This window comes from Dipodomys merriami, unplaced genomic scaffold, assembly GCF_024711535.1.
Source record: "Dipodomys merriami isolate MVZ:Mamm:240054 unplaced genomic scaffold, mDipMer1.0.p SCAF_103, whole genome shotgun sequence".
Taxonomy (NCBI): Eukaryota; Metazoa; Chordata; class Mammalia; order Rodentia; family Heteromyidae; genus Dipodomys; species Dipodomys merriami.
Window position 1 is genome coordinate 3,920,082 of NW_027202305.1, and position 22,554 is coordinate 3,942,635.

At 52.6% G+C, this 22,554-nt stretch overlaps 1 protein-coding gene across 1 annotated transcript in view; it reads right to left on the reverse strand.

The window, feature by feature from the left end:
• LOC138810258 (sortilin-related receptor-like) overlaps positions 1-22,554 on the reverse strand; it is a 121,105-nt gene that overhangs the window by 96,865 nt on the left and 1,686 nt on the right. Inside the window, exons 2-3 of the mRNA XM_069997396.1 lie at positions 8,038-8,154; positions 3,972-4,097 (exon numbers count right to left, since the gene is read on the reverse strand). Of these exons, the coding sequence (XP_069853497.1) occupies positions 3,972-4,097; positions 8,038-8,154 (243 nt within the window). The remainder of the gene's footprint in view (positions 1-3,971; positions 4,098-8,037; positions 8,155-22,554) is intronic.

Consider the following 22,554-nt stretch of genomic DNA (forward strand, 5'->3'; position numbering starts at 1 on the left):
GCAGGTTCCTCGGTGCCTCCATCCCCTCTGCGCCCCTGTGGAAGCTGGGCACTCCTCGATCGTTGGCTAACGTGGCCAAACCTTCCACGCAGCTCCAAGTGCTGCCTGGGAGGGCAGGCACCCACAGCGCCTGTGTTTGGATGGGGTTGGTCACGCACTGGAAGCTCGGTCCTGGGATGTGGTGATTTTAGGAGGTGCTTTGAAGCGGTGGGGCCTCACGCAGGGTAAACTGATTGCTGGTCGTGACGGGATTCAGTGGTTCTCTCCTCCTACCCTCTGGCTTTCTGGTCTTGCCAGGAATCTCTCCCTCCGTAGCATCCCCGCCATGGTAGAATGAAGCCAGGAGTGTTCCCACCAGAGGTCAGCTTGAGGGGACTATGCTCTCTTGGCTTTTCCGCTTCCAAGAACGACAGGCTAAATATCTTTTTTTTTTCTTTATGAAGTACCTAGCCTTGGTATTCTGTTAAGTCCCTGGTGTCTCTTACGACGCGTGGAGCGTGGAATGCTTGGGGGTTCGGCTGCATTGCTGCTAGCGTTCCCATCCCAGACTCTCCTCTTTCCCATCCCGCCATGCACACTGCAGACGCTAAAGGGCACCCGGCTGCCTTTCCTTACACTGTTATGGCAGGACTCCCCACAGTCATCAAGGCAAGAGACAATCACCTGCACCTGCAGCCCAGGGCTGGTGGGCTCTGAAAAGCAGCGGAGGGCAAGCGCTCTGCCCTTGAGACGCAAACCTCCAGATGCCCTGCGCAGAAACTGCGTGCTGGCATCCCCACGCCTCCACCCAGGCTGTACTCCAGCCCAGCCCTGATGCCACGTGCCCATCCGATCCAGCACCCCGTGGCTACGTCTCCTCTGAGACAAGTTCACCTCATCCCAGCTCCATGCAAAGGCAGCCTCCCTCTCTCCTGGGCATAGGGGGCACCCTGATTCCAGGCCATGCATCCCCTACGCACCCGGCAGGAAAGCAGAGCACCCCTCCCCGCTGAGAGGTCTCTGCGGCGCCTGTGACGTTCACTGCCGTCCAACTCCACAGGTCTCCAGCAGCACAACCCTACCGACTGCCTCCGGACCGCAGCTCCAGCCAGCCACCTGCTGCGGCTCCCCAGCCCAGGCTCCCATCACTTAGGATTTCAGAGGAGCCCCGGCCTTTGGCTAAGTTGTGTTCCCTCTGGAAATACAAATTCTTTTGGAAAGATAACAACAGAATGCACCCACATGCTGTTGGGCACAAGGGATTCTCCCTAGCTCTGAGAGCAGACATGCTATGTTAATGAAGAGCACAAGGCAACACAGGAAGGAAGGAAGGAAGGAAGGAAGGAAGGAAGGAAGGAAGGAAGGAAGGAAGGAAGGAAGGAAGGGGGATAGAGAGACTTGCCTACCAGTTTACCTGGGATCAGCCTCAGCCTGGAGGAAGGCAGGGCTACTCCTCACTGCTGCTGAGGTCAAGACTGGGACCCAAGAACACTTCACAGGCCCTTGTGGAGGAACCCTAGATGTAGCGAGACCCCACCCAGACAGCCTCACGACCTCTAAGGAGCTGCCAGGTTCTACAGCAGCCCACTGCTCAGGACGCAGCGCAGGGCAGCGGGAAGAAGGCTGAGGGACTAGAGACCAATGTGACAGGAGAGCCTGACATCCACGGCCAGCAGCTCCATCTCCAAGCAGGCCGAGCCCTAGGTCGACCCAGGCGGCGGCCTCCCCCTCCCTTCTCTCCCCTCCCACCGCACACAGCCCCCCCAGACCTGCCTGCTGCCCTCTCCTGTCACCAACACCTGCTCCCAGAGCCCTGCGGCCATCCGCTGTCACCACTGACAACCCACAGGACCTCCGTGTGCAGGGGACGTGTCTGCGCCCACACCCTGCTGTTGATGGTGGCGTGTGTGATTCTTCCCCGGAAGTGGTGGGGTAATTTGCCTCTTAGGGAACAAAGGTAAAAGTAATCAGCTCAGATAAGTCACCTCTTCCTTCCTGAGATGTCTGGGGAAGGTAACCGCCTTTCTCAGGAGAACTAGAGACCCTTCCTCCGTGGCCATTATCATCCTGTTCTCTGGACGCCTCGGCCTCGAGCTCACCCTCAAGAGACAGACAACGCGCCACTCTGCAAGGCCAAGGACCCTAACTGGGAGCCATGGGACCTCTGCCTTCCCTCTCTCCCTCCCACCGCACACCAGGTCTCCTTGGTCTGTGGCCCCAGAGCTGCAGGAATACTCTTCTGCCGCCCAAAGGCCCCCCAACGCCCGAACTGCTCCCCCTGCTCCCCAGCGGAGCACAGCACCCTTCCTGTCTGCCAGCTCCTCCCACTCGGGGTGTACACAGACCAGACCACACCACAACCCACACCACGCAGGAAGGAGGACACACTGCCTGCCCAGCTCCAAGCCCTAAGTGCGGAGGGAATGCAAACTGTAAGTCCAGCAGGCCAACAGGACAACACAAGGCCATCCTCGAGACACTAGGATCTAAGGGTAACATGACCCTCAGGCTAGAAGTCCCGGATCAAGGGCAGGATGGATGGAGTGTGGCTTGCTTCCTGAAGGCACTCAGGCCCACTTAGGAAGCCGCGCAGCCACGCCCACACGGAGAGCTTCCCCCCCTCAGGAGCCCAGGACCAGATGGAGAGCACCCCACTACCTCTGTGAGTCCCCAGGACCAGACCCACGGACCACAGGGCAGTGGGCCAGAGACGTCACACCCAGCCACAGGTCGACACTGCAAGTTAGTTCTCTCCAACGCCTGCTCTTTGCTTGTCAACCCAGACGAAAAAGACTGCCACCCTCTTTTCAGATAAGAGAGAGAAGTGCGTAGCTAACACCTACATCACTAGGCAATGCCGATACCAAACTCATCTGTACCAATAGGGTTCTGGTGATTCCTGAACCTTCTCTGTAACCGGCTGGTAAGCAGCCTGGGGAAAACAAAACAAAACAAAACAAAACTCCAGAGCACCTCAGCCTCCTCTTTATCAAGTCCCAGAACCTCCCTACCTTCTCCTCCTCCAACTAAAGGTTAAAACCTAGCCAGGCCGGGGGGGGGGGGGGGGGGGGAGTCTCTCAAACCTAGCTCCTTCCAGACATGGTCTGTTCAGATTGAGCAGAACCTGCCCAAAACAGTTCTAAATATTTTGAATGGATCTCCTGCCAAGAGACCACAGGAAAGCTGAGAAGCCAGCAAAGGGTTCTGGAAGAAGGCTCTGTGGCCCTGGATCGTGCAGTCCCATCTGGATAAGCAGAAAGCTTTTACTAGGCAGATCATCCACAAAGGGCCCATCCATAGGAGAAGTCAGGGGCCCTGAAAATAAGGAATCAAACTCAAAGAGAAGAGCTCCAAAACAGGCAGGAAAATCTTGCATGCTGTGGGTTCCTGTTCTACTCCTCCACCTGCTTGGAGTGGGAGGGGGAAGGGAAGACAGGATCAAAGCTTCCTTCTACTCTTGGGGGGCAGGGCGCATTGCTAAAGAATCAGAGGCCCCAGGCATGGTAAGAAAACACAACAGAGGCTGCTGGCTTGAGAGGCTTTTGTGGGAGGCTGTTTACAGACACATGACACACTTACGCACACTCGGATAAGGAAATCAAGAGTTCAGCAGGCCCCATGGGAAGGCAAGGATCATGCAGTGATGTGGATCACAATGCACCTGGGAAACATTTCTGCCACCGGTGAGTCAGTGAGTCACTGCCTGGCAGATTTCCCATGGCTGAACCTGCCGTTGTTTGTCTAGAAATCTTGCCTGGCCAGTATTCGGCCTGCCTGAAATCGCCCAGATCCACCCCTAGAAGTGCAGCCCCGCCACCAGCCCGCAGCTTCAGTGAAGCACAGTGGCTGACTCCCACTCACGCTGCAAAGTTCACAGAGGGCTCGGTGACCCCTCAGCCCCTCAGCACAGCAGCCAGCAATGGCCCCAGACGCGGTGCTGTGAAGCCAGGCCCGACCATGCAGCGCGGGCCCTCCATCACCTGCCACCTTACCCTCTTGTTGTCTGCAGGGCTGTGGTAGAACTGGGCGATGACAGCTGCCGTGTTATTTCCCTCGCCAAAGTTGAGTTTCTCCGAAATCTTGTTGAAGGACTTCCCGTAGTCGTAAGACACGTACACCTGCAACACACAGAACGGAGGCATGAGGAGAAAGCTGGGGAGGGACAGGGACACCCAGTGCTCTGCTTCCATTCTCACCGCATCCTGCCATGGACCCTGAACGCCGCAGCCCTGTGTCCCTACATTCATGAACTACGGAAACTACCAGATAACTAGGAGAGCGACAGCCACCTCTGCCTGGAAGACACCAGCCTCTTTACTGAGAGAAAGCCTGGTGTCTGGAGCCAGCTGTGTGCCGGCACTGTCTAGTGTTTAACAAAGTACATCCAGAGATGCAGAGAGAACATGCTCCCTTCTGAAAGGAAAACTTGTTTTACCATCTACAACAATGTCTCTGAAAGATAATCTAATTTTTCCTGCCTCGGCCACAAGCTTGTCTCTCAGAGTGTCTGGAACAGAAAACTCTCAACTCCCGAGAGACAGAAAAAGGAAGAGCTTGAGTGGCCCGATGTGCAAGCACGGGCTGGTCGGCAGGTGGGAGGCGTGGCTCGGGGGTACAGCACTTGCCTAGAATGAGCGAGACCCTGGTTCAATTCCCAGAATCCCTCTCGCATTAGTGTTTTCTTCTGTGGCCCACAGCAGCAGCAGGATCAATGCCTGGGCCAACCGATGTCCCTTCTCCCTGGCGCCCTGACCTCTGGCGAGAACAGTGACCCCAGGATGAGACGTTAAGAATGAGTGTCACTCACCGAGGGCTTCCTACGTGCAGAGACCATGCCAACCCAAACGACCCTGTACAGCAGATGCCATTCTTAAAATCAGTTCACAGAAGCTAACAGGGGCTTATGCCACAGCCACAACACAGAAGCAGCAGGTGCATTCCTGATCCAGGCTTCCCACCCTGGGAGCCAGCAGTCACCAAAGCCATCTTCACACCAGTCCAGGAGGCAGGGTGGAAGTCGCTGGAGACTGTGGACCCTAGACTTCAGCATCCGTGAGGTGTGAAGCATAAAGAACAGAATCAAGGGGCTTGAACAAACGTGGGAGATAAACGCAACAATGACAGCAAGTTATTGCTCAAGTGGTTTATGGGCAAGAGAGTTGAGGGGAAGTGTTCAAGAAAAATGGCTGGCGACTCCTTGGAAGAATAAGAACACTCAGACTAATCCCACAGGGCATTTGCCATCCGTGCACGTGTGACCCAACTGCAAACAGGCGTTGAGGGTCAACCAAGAGCCAGGACCTCTGCTGGACCCCACACATAAAACAGAAAGACTAATAAAAGTCACATGGTCATTAGAGGAGATGGGCGTGCAAACAGGCAAATATTTGTTAACACCGCCCCGTGCAAGCAGGCAAGACAGAGGGCTGCACACAGAAGCCCAGGAAGCTGCAGATGATTCACACTGAATCCAAGTCAAGGTTAGAGGAAGCAGGGGCAGAGCTACTCTCCTTCGCTAGGTCAGGGAGGAGTCAGGGAGGAGCAGAGAGGCCCCTAGCCACCAGCTGCTCAGAAAGAGCCTGTCACGAGGTGGCCTGGCAGGTCCGTGGGTTGGGAGTGCCCAGGGCATCTGCGTGTACACCCAACAGGGCACAGTGACCTTTCTCACGTCCACTCTGCCCGCCAAAAACTGACACTGAGGCCCCTCCCAGACCCTTGAACCTCGATCTTCATAATCCACTAGGATTTCTTTCTTTCCCCTTTTTTATTCTGTGTCTCTATTGGGGCTTGAACTCAGGGCCAGGGAGTCGGGCCTTTAGCTTTTCTCTCAAGGCTGGCGCTCTGCCACTTAAACCACACCTCTGACTTTTCCGTGGTTAACTAGAAATAATAAGGGTCTCCCAGGATTTCCTGCCCAGGCTGGCTTTGAACTGTGATCCTCAGACCTCAGTTTCCTGCAAGGTTCTGGCTAAAATCCCTTCTTCTGTCTGACTGACAGAGTAGACGGAGTTCACGGAACACAGACACATGTGGGGCCCGGGCACCGTGAGCCACTTGTCACCACCCTGAACTGCACACGGGTTTCTGCAGGTGCTGAACTGGCCTCAGGAGAGCTGATAGCTTTCCGCGTCTCTGTACGGTAGCCCAGGTGATTTCACTTGTGGTTCCCACCTCCGGGTGGACTGGGGCAGGCACCTGTTTCTACATACACTCTGCTTCTGCCCAGGCATGGTTGTCTATGCCAATCAGACCACTGTGACCTCAATGCCACATTCTCCTCTAAGGAACAAAAGAGGAAGGAACATGAGGGGGAAGAGCCAAATGGCCAAAAGTGGCCAGCTAGATCATTCTCTCACCTACAAGGATAAGCCTCAGAAGTAAACAGAGTTTAAAATTATTTTCCATGGAGTTCAAAGCTATATAACAATGACCATGGGAAGAGGATGAAGGAGGACTAAAATGTACAGAAAACATCTTCACATCCACCCTGTGCCAAGTCCTGGATAGCGCCGCTTCTCAAATTAAAAAACAAAACAAAACTGTGCTTGTACTGGGGCTTGAACTCAGAGCCCTGCACTCTTACTTGGCTTTCTCAATCAAATCTGGCACTCCACCACTTGAGCCACCACATCTCCTCTACTTTTAGCTTTTGCTGGTAAATTTCTTGGCCCAAGGTCAGAATGCTAATAAATGGCAAAGCCAGGATTCCAACCTAGGCATTCTGATTTCAGAGCCTGCCAGGCCCAGCCAACCACCACCCACACACAAGCTACACAGCTCTGCACTTAGGGCCCTGAGTCAGTCAGTCCTTGCCTGGTATATGCCCTGTATATCCATGGGCACATACTGAATATTCATGATGCTGACCAGGCTCCACCAATCACATAGATCTTCATCTGCATAAGTTCTTCCCTACAGACCTCCACTGGGGGTCTTAGGAACCAGCTTCCCGGCCTCTTCAAAGCACACTTGGTGCTGTTCTGTTTCAGAACCACCAACCCCCGCTGCTGAGTCATAGTTTATTTTTACATTAACTTTTCATATCAGAACATCTCGGTTTCAGCTGCCAATTCTTTAATGGAGTTTGTATACAGATGGAGAAAACTTCTGCCATTCCTATTTATTAACTCCAGGCATTTAATCGTATCTCATACTTCATTCTAGAAGAGTTCATCATTTCAAATGTTCAATAGGACTCACTCCCGGTGAGATAGACTCAACTATTCAGACAGAGCAAGAACTGGACTGGCTAGACCTACGACAGGACAGGCTGGCTTTCCTGATTCACTCAGAGCTGCAGGAGTTTCAGGATATGAGCTGTGGGTGTTGAGGCTCTGACTAGAGGGTCAGATGACATTTCTCCCACGGAGAACTCAATATTGGGCTTCATTCCCCACCCCCGCCTCCAACATCTCCAGTGAAACCTAGGAATCACTTCTGCTATGAAGACCCTATTTATCCAAACTATCCAACAGTGCTGAAGTTCTACCTAGCTTGCAAAATATACCTTTTGAACCCAGGTGTTGGTGGCTCACACCTGTAATCCTAGCTACTCAGCAGGCTGAGATCTGAAGATCACAGTTTGAAGCCAGCCTGAACAGGAGAATTCATGAGACTCTTATCTCCAATTAACCAGCAAAAAAGGCAGAGCTGCGGCTCAAGTGGTAGAGCATCAGCATTGAACAAAAAAGGGATAGCACCTACTCCCTGAGTTCGAGGCCAGTACCGGCACAAAAATAAAATAAGAAACGAGAGAATCCAGGTCAACAGCCCACCCAGTCGTGACAGTTAGAGGACACTAACACTTGGAAACAGACAATCGGGCCCTCTGTGGAGCAACCCTGCAACCTCTGCTTGGAGCATGGGGTTCTGCTTCTGGCCTGGGGTCAGAAAAGGAGGGCTACATCCGTCATTTCCCACACCCCATCCGGTGCCAAGTTAATCCTGCCCATCCCCTCAGTGCCTGCTGACCATCCCAGACAAGCACAGCGGCCAGCTGACAGCCCCAAGGGGCACCCAGAGCAGCACAAGTACTTACAGAGCAGCACAAGTACTTACGTCACTGCTCTTGGGCCTCGCCAAGGCCAGGCTGTCTCGGGCCAGCGCCACAATCACGTTGCTTTTCTCTCCAGCCCAGTGCACCACCATCTGATTGTGGGAGTCATTCAGACTGACCTGGAAGAGACCAACAGAGAATCAGGACCCATGGTGAATGACAGCCACGCACGTCGGATGCTGCATGGACGCAGGGCGCAGTGCACTCAGGCTGCATGGCCTACATCCCCACCAGAGAGGGTGCGTACGGGTGCAGGGGAGCAGCTGGACATAAGAAGTAACTTCTAATGTTCTACAGCATGACGGAATAACATGGTTGATACAATTAATTGTCTATTTCAAAATAGAAAAGGCCACGGGGTGCAGCGGCCCATGCCTGTAATTCCAGCTATTTCAGAGGCTGAGATCAGGCGATCAAGGTTCATGGTCAATGTAGCAAAAAAGTTAGTGACATATAACCCCCAATTCAACCAACAATCAGAGTATGGAAACATGCTCTACAGTCTCAGCTACTAAGGGCTATATGTAGGAGAATCAAGGTCAGAGTCTAGCCCTGGGAAATAATACAAGACCCTATCAAAGAAAGGGGGGGGGGAGAGAAAGGAAGGAAGGAAGGAACGAACGAACGAACGAATGAACGAACGAACAAACGAACGAAAGAAAGAAGGAAGGAAGGAAGGAAGGAAGGAAGGAAGGGAGGGAGGGAGGGAGGGAGGAAGGAAGGGAGGGAGGGAGGGAGGAAGGAAGGAAGGAAGAAAGGGAGGGAGGGAGGGAAGGAGGGAGGGAGGGAAGAAAGAGGTAAGGGCTTGGCTCAAGTGGTAGCACCTGCCTAGTAGGATTAGTTTAAGCCCCAGTACCTCAAAAATTAATTAATTAATTAAAACAAAGACTCTGAATAGCTCCAACATAGAAAATAATACACATTAAAAGTGATGTGCCAATTACCTGGATATGCCAAGTGTATTTCATTACACAGGTTCTAAAATATCACGCCATTCCCCAGGAATATGGACAATTAGTTGTTCATTAAAATTAAACACATGCATGGGGTTCTGAACTCTGTGCAAAGCAGTGTTTTCTCTGGCCAAGAGGCACTATGATTCAATTTCAGCCCGGGGGGGTGGGGGGGGGCGGGGGAGGCCCAGCATGGTTTCCTTAGCAGTTTTTTTAGATTTATAACTTAAGTGTCCCAAGTAAGGAAATACCTCTCAATCTCAGCCGAAATGGCCTTTGAATTGCTGCTAGCAACAACTCCCAGACACCGACTTTTATACACCAGGAAAATAAAAAGGGAGTAGGAGGACTGGGTGACGACTTCTACTTCACCATTAACTAAAACGGCCGTGGTGTGAGAGCGGCGTGACCAGCCATGGCTTCCTCTTTTGTTGTCTGAGGTCATGGCACACTCTCGCCGGCCCGCGAGGCATCGAGGTTCCAGGCAATGGGCTCTGGGAAGATGTTCCAGGCCTGCAGAAGAGCCGAGCCAAGGCACAGTCCCTTCTCATCCCCCCCCCCTGCCTCTCCCCTCCCCCCTATGGGTTCTGGCAGGTTGGAGGCAGGGGGGGGAGCATTTTCTGAGCACCTACAGTCCGAACTTCTTAGTTCCAGTTTACATTTGAAGTTTAAGCTGGGACTTTAAGTGTACCCCTGGGTTTTCGGCGTCCGTCCATGAACGCCAAGGAGAGACATCACCTCAGAATAAGGAACAGTTCTTTCAGATCCATCTTGCTTTACAGAACACTGGTCGCATGGCTCTGGCTGGGCTTCTTCACCATTTGGGAGGGAGCATGTGCTCTCTCCGGTGCACCAGCCACCCCGGCTGTCCCAGACATCCAGAGCACGCCACGGCTGAGCTGTGGCAGGGTCCCAGCTCACCCCCCTGCCCTAGGCCGCCACTCTAGGATTCATCATGAGATCAAATCAGGAGCGCTCTCTCTTCCCAGCTCTGCAGCAGGAAGCCCTCTCTCCACACAGGGCTGTTTCTTCCCCCTTTCCCGTCCTCCATGACCACCCCCTCCCTTCTCCCTCCACACACGACGGGGGGGGTGAGAGGGGGGAGAGGGAGAGGGAGAGGGAGAGGGAGAGGGAGAGGGAGAGGGAGAGGGAGAGGGAGAGGGAGAGGGAGAGGGAGAGGGAGAGGGAGAGGGAGAGGGAGAGGGAGAGGGAGAGGGAGAGGGAGAGGGAGAGGGAGAGGGAGAGGGAGAGGGAGAGGGAGAGGGAGAGGGAGAGGGAGAGGGACCAGGGTGAAACCAAACACCTGGGCCACAAACTTGGCAGCGTTCAACCAGGGAGCTAATCTGTAACGACTCTGCTTTGGGTTTTAAGCACCTGCATCTAATTTGATCCAGGATCTGAACTTATCTCAACAAACATTTCAAATGAGACCTCTTTTGAGAAAAAGGCCTTTGATTTTTTTTTCTTAAAGGAAAACATGTCATTCCAAAACCACTTCGAATTACTGATAGATGAAGTCTCAAGAGTCAACATCAAGGAAGTACAAATAAAAATCAGAAATGGATTATTTAACCCTAAGTGAAGCCTTCCTCTGACCTTCCTTTAGCATTCTCTTCTTCCAGCCCAGGCTTCTGGGAAGAATCTAGAAGGATGTACACGTCAGAAGCCCGCAGGTACAGGCTCTTAGGGATCTGAGCTCAAGCCTGTCGTCCTTCAGCGCCACCCTCACCTTGAGAACCGAGGAGGAAGCCACAGAACTATGCAGATCAGGCCAGTAACACACCAGACCAGGCTCCTGCCAGGGCCACTCAAGTTCCCAGGAGTCTGGGGTGAAAAGCCCCTCCAGAATTCACTGAGCAATCCTCACAGACACTGGGAAAGCGCTCCTGGGAGACAACCCTGCAACAACCCTTTGAATGGGCTACAGAGCACTCAGGGATGGGAGGAGGAAAGAAGGATGGAAAGGAGGAAGAAGATGCTTCCAGGCAGAGGACGGAAGGTTCAGGAGACCCTGCCAAGCGAGCCTAAGGAGGAGGAATCAGTTGAACACGAATGACAGCATCACAATGCCGTCAGATGTTCCTGTGAGGAAGGCTTCCAGGAGGCAAGCTGGGCAACACATCTATTTAGAAAAAGAGAGAGAGAAAGCAAGCAAGCAAGCTTCATCTGCTCAGCACTTGCAGCTTACTCCTGTACCCTAACAACGCAAGAGGCTAAGGCCTGATCATCACAGTTCACAGCCAGCCTGGACAGGAGAGTCGATGAGACTCTTACCTCCAATTAGCCACCCAAAAGCTGGAAGTACAACTGTGGCTCAAGTGGCAGAGCTCTAGCATTGAGCAAAAAAAGCTTGAGGACAGCGCCCAGGCCCTGAGTTCAAGCCCTAGCCCCAGCATTAAAAATAATATTGAATAATAAAAACCTTTTCTGTTAGATGAACTTCTGTCCCTAAGAGCGGCCTGAAAAGGGACAGCCAGGAAAGAAAGGATCAAGATCCCTGGTGAGTAGCAGCTCACCCATCCCCAACGCAGTGCGTCTGGTGCCCAGCTCTGCCTGGGTCAGTGCCTAGAACTGACGCCCTCAGAGGGCAGGGGCCGCCAGAGGGGAGAACCAGCCAGAAGACATGTGGTCTGTTCAGTGCGTCACCCTCTCCCTCTCCATCCTACCCCTCAGGATGAAGCCCCAAGACCCCAGGCTGGCTTCTCCCGCCAGCTCCCTGTGGAAAGGGCCGAGAGATGTAGACAAAGCAGCCCGGGCAATCACCAGCCCAGAGGTCCCCAGCCGAGGCGGGCGGGGAGGCCAGCCTGGAGCTCCACCTCTTGAGTGCACACCCCCAGCCCAGCTTTTGACTGGTTAATTGGAGATGAAGTCTCCAGGAATTCTCTGCCCAGGCTGACTTCAATCCCCAGTGTTCTAGGACTTCAGGTGTGACCCACCAACATTCACCTTCGACTCTGCTTTCTGCTCCTTCTTTTTGCAGATGAACTTTTCTGCCTACAATATCTTTGAACTGAGATCTCAGCCTGCTGAGTAACTAGGATGGTAGGCATGAACTACTGGTGCCCAGCATACTGGAGAATCTGTGTGTGTGTGTGTGTGTGTGTGTGTGTGTGTGTGTGTGTGTGTGTGTGTGTGTGTGTGTGTGAGCTGGGTGTGTGTGTGCTGGGTGTCACACCAGCCTCTTCCAGCACAGCCCACACCCACACACTGGCTCAGATGACACACTGGCCGGGAGGGAGGGCTGGGGAGTGGGAGTGGGACTTCTCGAGTTGGAGTCAGTTATAACCACAACCCCGGGGCACAAACAACCTGCCCTCTCCACCCCGGCTCCCAGCGCAGACCGGAGGCTGGTGAATGAGATGCAGTCGGCGGGAACTATGAAGGCAGCGGGGGCGGGGGGGGGGGGGAGCTGAGGGTCTTCCTGTAGAAGTCCAAGGGAGAAGATGGCCTACCAGGACATCTCTGAACACAGCCCATCTCGGCAAGGACAGGTGGCGTCTGGGAGGTGCACGGGGCCTCTGCCGGCTAGAAAGCCCCACAAATCACTCATTCCCTGCCTTCAGATGGAACCTGGGGCTGAGTGGTCAGAAGGTCACTCTTGGGGCTGTGGAGAGATCGTCAGGGGACTTGGGGTGGTTCTGGGGACTCCACCATACTCATCGGTGCGTTCATGGGCACAAAGCCCCAAACAATACTGACGTGGGGGAAAATAAGCCCCTAAGGTCACAGGTCTCAGGAGTCCATTCTACAAACTGTCCAGGAGACTTACAGAAAGCAGAAGAGCAGTTGCGGGAGGGATGCGGGGAAGAGGAGAGGAGGGAGAATGGTTAGGGGTTTTCTTTTGCGGTGACAGAAATGTTCTGGAAGTCGACGGAGCAGGTGATGGCACAGCATGGGAAATGCCAGGGAGTGTTCTCTTCCCCACAGCTAAGTGACAGGAAGTCGCCCGTAAAGGATCCACAGGGCCACGCGGGGGTCTATGCGTTTCAAATGTGGATCCCACTCCGAGGACGCTCCACTCAGTTCTCCTCTCCAGCCCTCACGCTACCAAAATAAGGCAGCTCCAGTGAGTCATAGAGGGGGTGGGCTGGGGACTGGGTCTCTGGCCAAAGCAATCCTTCAAAGCACTATCAGCAGCAGCCCGGCCAGCCCCCTCCCCACCCCCCCACCCCCACCCCCCGGCCCCGGCCACAGCCTCAGCCACAAGCCCGGGCTCCACTCAGAACAATTGTCACCTCCCACACCTCAGCCCAGCTCCTGGTCTTTACCCAACATCACCCCCATCTCCCGCCCCCCCCCAACACACACACGCACCTGTCCTGCTCCCCACCCCCCACACGCCACCAAAGAGGTGGCGTGATTTGCCCGTATTATTTAGAGGAGAAGGAGGGAAGGAGAGCCTAACTGCTACCCGAACCTCCGGTGGAAAGCGGCTGTTATAAATAGAAAGGGGAAATGCGCAGGGCGCTGTGCACAGGTGGTGATTACTCACGCACTCATGCGTGCAGGAGGTAGGCACACGGGTCCTGGAGAGGTTCTTTAACGCATGTCTTACCGGCAGGGCACCCCTGAGGGAAGGGAGGCGGGTCTAACCGGGAGAACTTTCCGGTAAAGCCACCGGTCTGCATGGTCCCTGAGGTACATATTCCCAAGGGGAGATGGGGGCTGCGCCGGGTCACCAATGACTTCTTGTCTTGCTCAGACCCAAAATTCAAGATGGCCCTGACACCTGTTGTCCTCACCCCTCCTACTCAGCTTCTTTCCAGAACAGTCTGTGAGGCAGGTGTTGCACACAAGACAGTCTGCTACACACACACACACACACACACACACACACACACACACACACACACACACACACAAACACAAATATCCTGTCCATCCCTCTACATCACCCCTGCCCGCCACACCCCGACACGGCGGCCTTCCCGAGGCCCCACCCACGGCCTTTCTCCCACCGTGAGGTGGACGGGCAGGGAGGGCGCAGATCGCCCGGTGAGCCTACAGAGACGCGCTGTCGCTGTCTGTGGGCAGCTCGCTGCCCCCGCGGCCGTCCACCTCCGGAGAGGCGGAGATACCGCTTCCGAGGCCCGGAGGACGGCCGCCACCTCGCCACCCACTCCACTGCAGCGTCCACCCTTCCCCACACACGACCTGCCACTTGGCTGGCAAATTCGCGCATTTTACAGACCAGGGGACAAAGGAAGAGCGGATGCCCCTAAACTAAGAGTTGACATCTCATTCCTATCTTCTTCCCTACTGCCATGAGTTCACCACAGACGTGTGTGTGTGTGTGTGTGTGTGTGTGTGCGTGTGCGTGTGTGTGCGTGTGTGTGTGTGTGTGTCTGTGTGTGTGTGTGTGTCTGTGTGTGTGTGTGTCTGTGTGTCTGTGTCTGTGTGTCTGTGTGTGTGTGTGTCTCTGTGTCTGTGTGTCTGTGTGTCTGTGTCTGTGTGTCTGTGTGTCTGTGTGTCTGTGTGTCTGTGTGTGTGTTTGCTCAGCCAGGACCTACCTATGCAGCCAGGCTGGTCTCACACTAGTGATCCTCCTGCCTCTGCCTCCCCCACGGTGACTTCCATGAGATCAGAGAAGATTCTAGACCACTCACTTTCCACACGCATCCTCTTTGGCTCTGCAGCTTTGCCATAAAAACTTGTTCACTCAATAAATATTTATTGAGCATTTACTATAACCCAGATGCTACTCTAGGTGTTGGGAAAGCAGCAGACTTGTAGAGCCAGCCTCCCGTCTCTCTTACATTAGTGGCCAGAAACCAGCATGAAGTAGCACATTCCAGAACAATCCCAGTTGTTAACACGATGACCTGACTCCATGCGGTGGAGACAAGGTTCTTCGGGGAAAGTCACGGAACCAGTACCGGTATCAGGTGGAAGACAAGGAAGGGATTAAGGAATGGAGAGCTGGAGAGTGTGCAGAAACTAAAGCAAGATTAAAGCAAAGGCCAGGGACAGGAAGTGCCCTGGGAGCTGTTGCTTTTGCAAAGTTTAAAAGCCAGTGTGGCCAGGAAGGGTGGGATTAGAGGGGTCCTCTGGATTGGGGTGCACAGACTCACATACACAGGTCATGAAGAGGAAGACACCAGGACACAGGGGAAACATGTCAGAGGCCTGGTTTGGGTCTTGGACTCCGACGCGGGGATCTTCCTAGCTGTCTAACTTTGGGGGAGCAGGGGTGGGGGGGAGAGGCGTTCCTCCACTCCTGAGCTGTGAAATAGTCACACAGGAAAAGAGCTGAAGAGAAACTCAGGTCTGCAAGACAACTACAAGCCACGGCCAGATAAACCATGAGTGCAGTTCATGAATTTCAACACCCATCAACATCTCTTCTTGCCCCAAAGCCAGCCCGGGGAAGGAGGAACATCTGGAGATTCTTCTCTCCAATTAACCCCAGCCCCCCGACACACACACACAGAATCCAGAGTGTAGCTCAAGCGGTAAAGTTTGAGTGGAAAGCTCAGGGACAGCGTGGCACCCCTCACCCCCTCTCCTCCTGCTAACTCTGTTTTGACTATTCTCACCTTGCCCCAACCTTCGCAGGCACCCCAGTGGCTCCCTCAGACGCCCAAGGCCTGGCTCCTGCAGCCATCTTCCCGCCACCAGCACCGCCACCCCCCACCCCACCCCACCATCACCACCCACCCTGTGTACTGCAAGAACTTTTCATTTTTTAAAACTTCTCGGTGAGAGAATTTCAGGGAATTAACTGTACATCAATGAGGTAAACCTTACATTGAGTCTCAGGTTACTCAATTAATTGGGCACAGATTTAAAATACTCAACTCCTTCCAAACTCCCCCAGGGAACCTAGGGCAGTCACCCAGCTCTGATCTGTCCCCATTCCCCCCATCCCCCACCCGCCTTCCCTTACCACCCCAAAGGCCATTGGCTGAGATCCTTAACCCAGCAGGTCAGGTCACACAGACCCCAGCGCCGTCTGTGTGGGGCTTGCAGGGTCCTTGGCTATCTGGGCCCCTTGTCCATACACGGGCCCCTTGTGAGACCCCAGAGACCACGTCCGTGAGCCAGGCTCTCGCCGGGGGTCTGCTCCCCCAGGCCCTCCCGGCTAAGCCAGATGAGCTCATACCTTGGACACAGGGGTTCTCCAGAGCCCAATTTCTCATCAAGACTCGATCTCAGCTCACAGCCCACCCAAGTGGGGTAGAGGTCACCCCAGAATCCCTGACATTGTTAAACCCAGACAGCAGGCTCCTCATTGGCTCTCACCCACTGCCTCTACCTGAGAATTAGCCTGGCCAACTTCCTCCCTTCATTCTGCAGTTACTGAGACAAAGGAATCTGCACAGCAGGCTAGACTCCTTCCTAAACAGCTGAAGCCTGACCAGTTGCCACCGCCCTCCTCCTCCTCCTCTTCTTCTTCTTCTTCTTTCTTCTCTTCCTCCTCCTCCTCCTTCTTCTCTTCTTCTTCTTCTCTTTCTCCTCCTCCTCCTCTTCCTCCTCCTCCTCCTCCTCTTCTTCTCCTTCTTCTTCTCCTTCTCCTTCTCCCTCTCCTTCTCCTTCTTTTCCTCTTCCTCCTCCTTCTCCTCTTCCTCCTCCTCCTCCTTCCCCTCCTCTTTACAAAAAGGAGAGGGAGGGGGTAACCATCAGTACTTCGACCCTCCACAACAGCAAACCCGTTTGATGTATGTACATCTTTTTATTGCCCTTGTCTGCCACTCGGATTTGGGGTATAATCACATCAGCCTGCCTTTCTGAGAATTCGTAGCTGTGTTTTTAATCTAATTCGGGGACTGGAGATAAATCACAGTGAAGGGTCCTGATTTTCCAAGCCAAGAGCCTGCAGCAGCATCAGCAGCAACGGCGGCGGCAGCGGCGGCGGCGGCAGCATGCTAAGTTAAAGGGCAGCGAGGAAGGAGGGGGAGGTTTCCACGCCATGATGAAGACCACACGCTTCTATTGTTTGTCTCTTCGTGCCAGCCTGAAGGGTTGAAAGGATGAAAGACAGGCCCAGCCACATTGAGGTAAGTCAACAAGAGCACAGGAAGTGAAGGGCCGGGGCGGGGAGATGGCCCCACTGTTAAAAGCAGTGTTTACATCTCTCAAAGCTACACAGCGTGCACGCGATTTGCTCAGCGCCCCAGCGTCTCAGCGCTGCCTGGGTACCGGCGGCTGTTTGCACAAGCAAGTCACAAGCAGAGCAGCAGAGGTCTCCAAGACCACTGTGCCCGCCTGCTCGCCATGGTCTCCTGACGCACCCCTGCCTAGCAAGGAGCCCCCTGGTCTCCAACTTGACAACCTCCAAGGGTTTGGACAAAGCCCTTACCTGTTGCCTTCACTCTGCGCCTCCGCAGTGCACTCAGATGTGGGCCCTGCTCTGACTTTTCTGGGGCAGCAGTGGTTGCCCGTGGCTGGGTACATGTCTCCTGTGTGGCTGAACAGGAGCCAGGAGCCATGCGTGGCTATGAAACTTCAAATGAAGGCAAACTTCAAGTCACAGGAGCCACATTCCACGTAGCCAGTACCACATAGGGCTAGGAGACATCGACACACAGATAGGCGGACATCACTGTACAAGTATTGGTCAGAAAGTGCTTCACTGAAGGCCCATCAAGAGGCCAGGGAAATAGCATCATCCAGTGGTAATATGGGCATGGCTAGAATTAACAACTGCACAGAGCTGAGGGTTGTAGAACTGTGTTAGCACATGTGCTTAGCATGCATGCATGAAGCCCTGGATTCAACCCCCAGAACCAAATGATACAGACATAGATGGGCGGGTAGGTAAATAATAGGTAGATCATAGGGCTAATCATAGATAGACATCAATAATATATATGACGAATCACAGATAAATGGATAACGAATGGTTATTTAACAACTACCCAGCAGGTAATAAGATTTTGTTATTACTTTTTTTTTTTTGCTCAAGACTGGGAATGGAACTCTTGATCTGATGCTTTCATTCACTGGCCCGCACTCTACCCCCTGAGCCATGCCTCCAACCCCTGCAATTCCAGTTTGATTCACTGTTGTGGCTGTGATAGAAGATCCCGTTTTCATGGAGCCCACTCCAGTATGCACAAGGCATTCCTTGTGTCTCCCCATCACACAGGATGAAACCCGAGGCGTGGTCATGACCAGCAGCCCGCCTCACCCGGCCCTGCCTTGCCTCTCCTTTTCTGGGTTTTAGCATCATCAGCCACTTTGATGCTAGAAGGCCGCCCAGGCCACTTCTTCAAAAGGCCCAAGGTTCACAGGTCGATAAACCAATAAATTAGGTCGAAATTAACTGTGGCTCATTTTAAACAGAGGGAAATTGATTTTCACATGTACGTGGTTGGACTGCATATGCCACCCACCAGCAGATCCTAGCGTACCCAGAGACTGCACAGGAAGGCCCCATTCTCATTTACATGTAGCCCAGACCACTTCCAGAGAAATGCTAAGCCTCAGGTGTTAAACCAAAGCTCTCCCTTTACCTTCCTCACATTTACTGAAATCGAAATCAACGAAGGGCAAGTCAGTGCCATACCACAGCTTTAACACATGGCCACACAGTCAACTCTCCATGAACTGCACCAGAATTATTGTCAAATATTCAGGCTTTCCCTGAACACATTTATGCCAGCCACTTCCAATACCAGAAGCTCAAACTCATTTTAATACTCACTTAAGCAAAATCTAATTAAGAAAGTAAACTGATGCTTTAAAAGAAAAAAAGAGGACTAAAACGCACAACAAAAGCAAATAATAAATTACGTGTCAGATCCATGCTCTCTGGCTGATTAGCACGCCAGCCAGCCCCCACAGTCACAGTGGACAGATGCAGGCCAGCTTCACATAATACTTACCTGGGTTAAACAATGGCACTGCCGAGCTGGCAGTGTTCTCTAAGGAAACAAGAGGAAGATCTGACAAAGAAATACTTTTCCAGCATCCACCCTTGGCTGTGGGATGTTCCCTATCATTTAGGATCGGCCTTGTGGTCCCAGGTCTCAGAGCAATTCATTAAGCACACCACTCACTTCCTTTAACAGGACGCAATGAAAATACTGGCAAAAAGAACACAAGTTAAAACCCAGATCCGTGATCTCTGTATGCTGCTCTTCTCCCAGGGCTGGGCTCTGCCTCTCTGGGGAACAGCCAGACATCATCTCTCCAAGCAAGGAGAAGGAGAAAGCCCATCGTTCTGCAATCCTGGCTCACGCAACCCTCCGAGGAAAATGAGAAAGGAGTTATCACCTTTCCCCCAGCCTGGAGAAAAAAAAGGTTGCTGTCTTTGTGATACTCTGATACTTCAAGTAACACCCTGATTCCTTAATTATAATGCCACAAATATAGTTCATAGGTAAAGTTAATCTTGTTATTCATGATACCAGAGGCCACAGGTAACGTTCATAATTTTAGGTACGTGCACACTGTAGATAGATGCAGAGGATATACGAAAACCTGGTAGCAGTGGTTGGCAGCAGAGAAGAGGCTCAGGATAGACAGGGCATAAAAGGGAAGGAAATTTACACTACTCCACACAAACTGTGTGTGGTAACCCTGCATTTCCTCCCAAAAGGTGAGCAAAGCAAGTGAACGATATTCATCTTCCCTTTAATTCTCAATGTCACTCTTCTTATGATCCTTACCTTCCATCCCTTCCACCTTCCAGGGCTTTCATTCTCCTTTCCAAAACATGCAAGCTAGCAGAACACTGGCAACTCAACACTAGAATCAATCCTAGCTACTGAGGAGGCTGAGATCTGAGGACCACAGTTGGAGGCCAGCCTAGGCAGGAAAGTCCAAAAGACTCTTATCTCCAATCAACCACCAAAGAGGTGAAAAAGAAGCTGTGGCTCAAGTGGTAGAACACCAACCATGAGCAAAAAAGCTAAGGGACAGTGCCTAGGCCTTAGGCTCAAATCCCAGCAAAAAGCCAGAAAGTAAGCTGTGGCTCAAGTGGTAGAGCACCCATCTTGAGTGAACCTCACAGCACCCAGGCTGTGAGTTCAAGCACATATGCATGTGCACACACACACACACACACACACACACACACGACATGCAATCTACTGAGAACCCATACAGAGGCCAGAGACAGCACAGAACTCAACAGGAAGAGGTGCTGAATACCAGCAAGTAGAGTTTTTTAAGGTCACATCCTCTAACTGAGCCAACCCAAGCAGCCAAGCGAGTCTTCGTCCATGAAGTCACCTTGAAGCAGCAAACAGTGCCTTCTCAGCTGCCCTGAGAACTGCTCAGGTCAAACCTCCTACCTTCAAAACCAACAGACGATTCTTCGCCAGGCACGTGTATTGTGCAAACATCTGCTCCAAAGAGATCTAAAGCCAAGAAGTGGCATTCTACCTCCAAAGGAGCTTCTTTGTCCCAGGGGCTTGGGTTGTAAAAGACACTTTATTTTCAGACTCAGAATCGGGACACTGAATCCTCTCTGGCCTCTAAAATACAGGAATTATGAAGAGAGAGATTGTTGAAAGCAAAATAAACCTGTAAATCCTGCTAGGGCTTTGCCCTTCATTCCAAAGGATTTTTTTCCCTCAAAACAATACCATTAGCATGCACGCACACACACACACGCACACACACACACACACGCACACACACACACACACACACACGCACACACACACACACACACACACACACGCACACACACACACACACACACACACACACACCAATATGATAGTTTTCAAAGGGAGGATTCTTTAAAATAGAATCCTAGCCCTTCGTTCAAAATAACTCCCAGATAGCAGAAGAAAATCAGGGCTTCAAGACCTGAGGGCTAAACCATTTGCATTCTCAGGACCACAGAGAGCACCAACTCATTTCCACTATCTGTGCACAGGCTCACCAAGGTCCACCTTAGAAATGAGTCCCTTTTTATAGAACTCAAATGTGTTTCCCTGCCCTGCAGGCCTCTTTTCTTCCAAGTGTGCCACTGCTGGTTCCCAAAGAAGCCTGAATGGAGAGTCTCACACGTGCATGCATGTGTGTGTGTGCACATGCATATGCGCTTGAACTCACAGCCTGGGTACTGTGAGGTTCACTCAAGATGGGTGCTCTACCACTTGAGCCACAGCTTACTTTCTGGCTTTTTGCTGGTTAATTGGAGATGAGAGTCTCATGGACTTTCCTACCATGACTAGCTTCAAACAGTGATGCACAGATCTCTACCAAGTAGCTAGGGTTACAGGCTTGAGCCACCATGGCTTGACTTCTAAACTTTGAACTTAAGCAGGAAAGATCACATGGCTGAGAGGCCGCCGTTTTTCACTGTTACAAACATGCCTTTAAGTAATATGTCAGAAACCAGTCTCTCCACATCTTAGGGCGTGTGATCAAAATAATCCAGCCTGGGCTACTCCACAGGTTAGCAGGATGGGAAGGACCTATTTCAGTGTGCCCCAGAGCAAGCATTCCCCTGCACCTTTTTTCTCTCCTCCCTGAAGCTAGGCCCCTTCCTCTCGCCTCTCAGGCTGCTTTCTTCAGGCAGCTTCCGCTTCTGTCTTGATTAGTGCTACCAGATCACCTGGAACTCCCTCACCTTGCCCACAGCACTACGCCAGCACTCCCCTGTGCAGCGTGTGGTGCATGTATGTCCACAGGTTCGCATTCAGTTCTGACGGGTCTGCATCTCCTTCTGCATCCCCTTAAATGCAAAGTCTTCTGAGCTGGTGTTGGGGTGGAGAAGGGCTCCCTCCTGTAACCCTAGCTACTTAAGAGGCTGAGATCTGAGGATCACAGCCACGGAAGCCCATGAGACCCCGTCTCCAATTAATCAGCTTAAACCAAAAATGGAGCTGTGGCTCGAGTGATACAGTACTGGCCTTGAGAGAAAAAAAAAAAAAAAAGAAAAAAAGCTCAGGGATCATGACCAAGTACTGAGTTCAAGCCCCAGAACTGGTGTGTGTGTGCATGCACACGCACATGAACACCCACACAGGAGTTCATTCCAGTTTTCATTACGCTCAGGGGACAGACAGCAAGTGCATGGGAAGGAAACTCTCTGCCGTTTGGTAGGAATCCTCATGATGAGTTTGGCCGCTCAGTCTGCATCCCCCAAACAAACCAAACTCAGTCTGGCTGGCCTAGAAACATGAGAGCCCCAGGCTTTGGAGTCACTCCCAAGAAGGACAGAGTTCACCTCCACTTGCTCCAAATCCCAGGGAGATTTTTTTTTTTTTTCACACACCAGTCTCAATGAAGAAATGGCACCTGCGTGCTTATTACTGAGACCAGAAAAGCATCGCCCTCAACCAAAACTACTGCTTCAGGGGGCCCGAGCTCTGAGAAAGGCTGCCCCTTCCACGAACTCCTCCCACCAGCCCCTACCAGCACAGGGGAGCTAGGCTGGCTTGGCTTGGGGTGTGGGGGGAAACTCAGGGAACAAGGGCCAGTTTATTTCCCCCACCTGCCAGCCCGAACAGTCTGTCCCCAGCCTGGTCTCCCAAGGGAACGCAAGTACCTGCTGACTTTTTTAAACACACAAAACTAGTTTCCGGAGGGAGTAAGAGGGACAAGAAGGGACAGAGCACCCTAACTTAGCCTCCCTCTCCCTACCCCAGCAGTCACAGACCC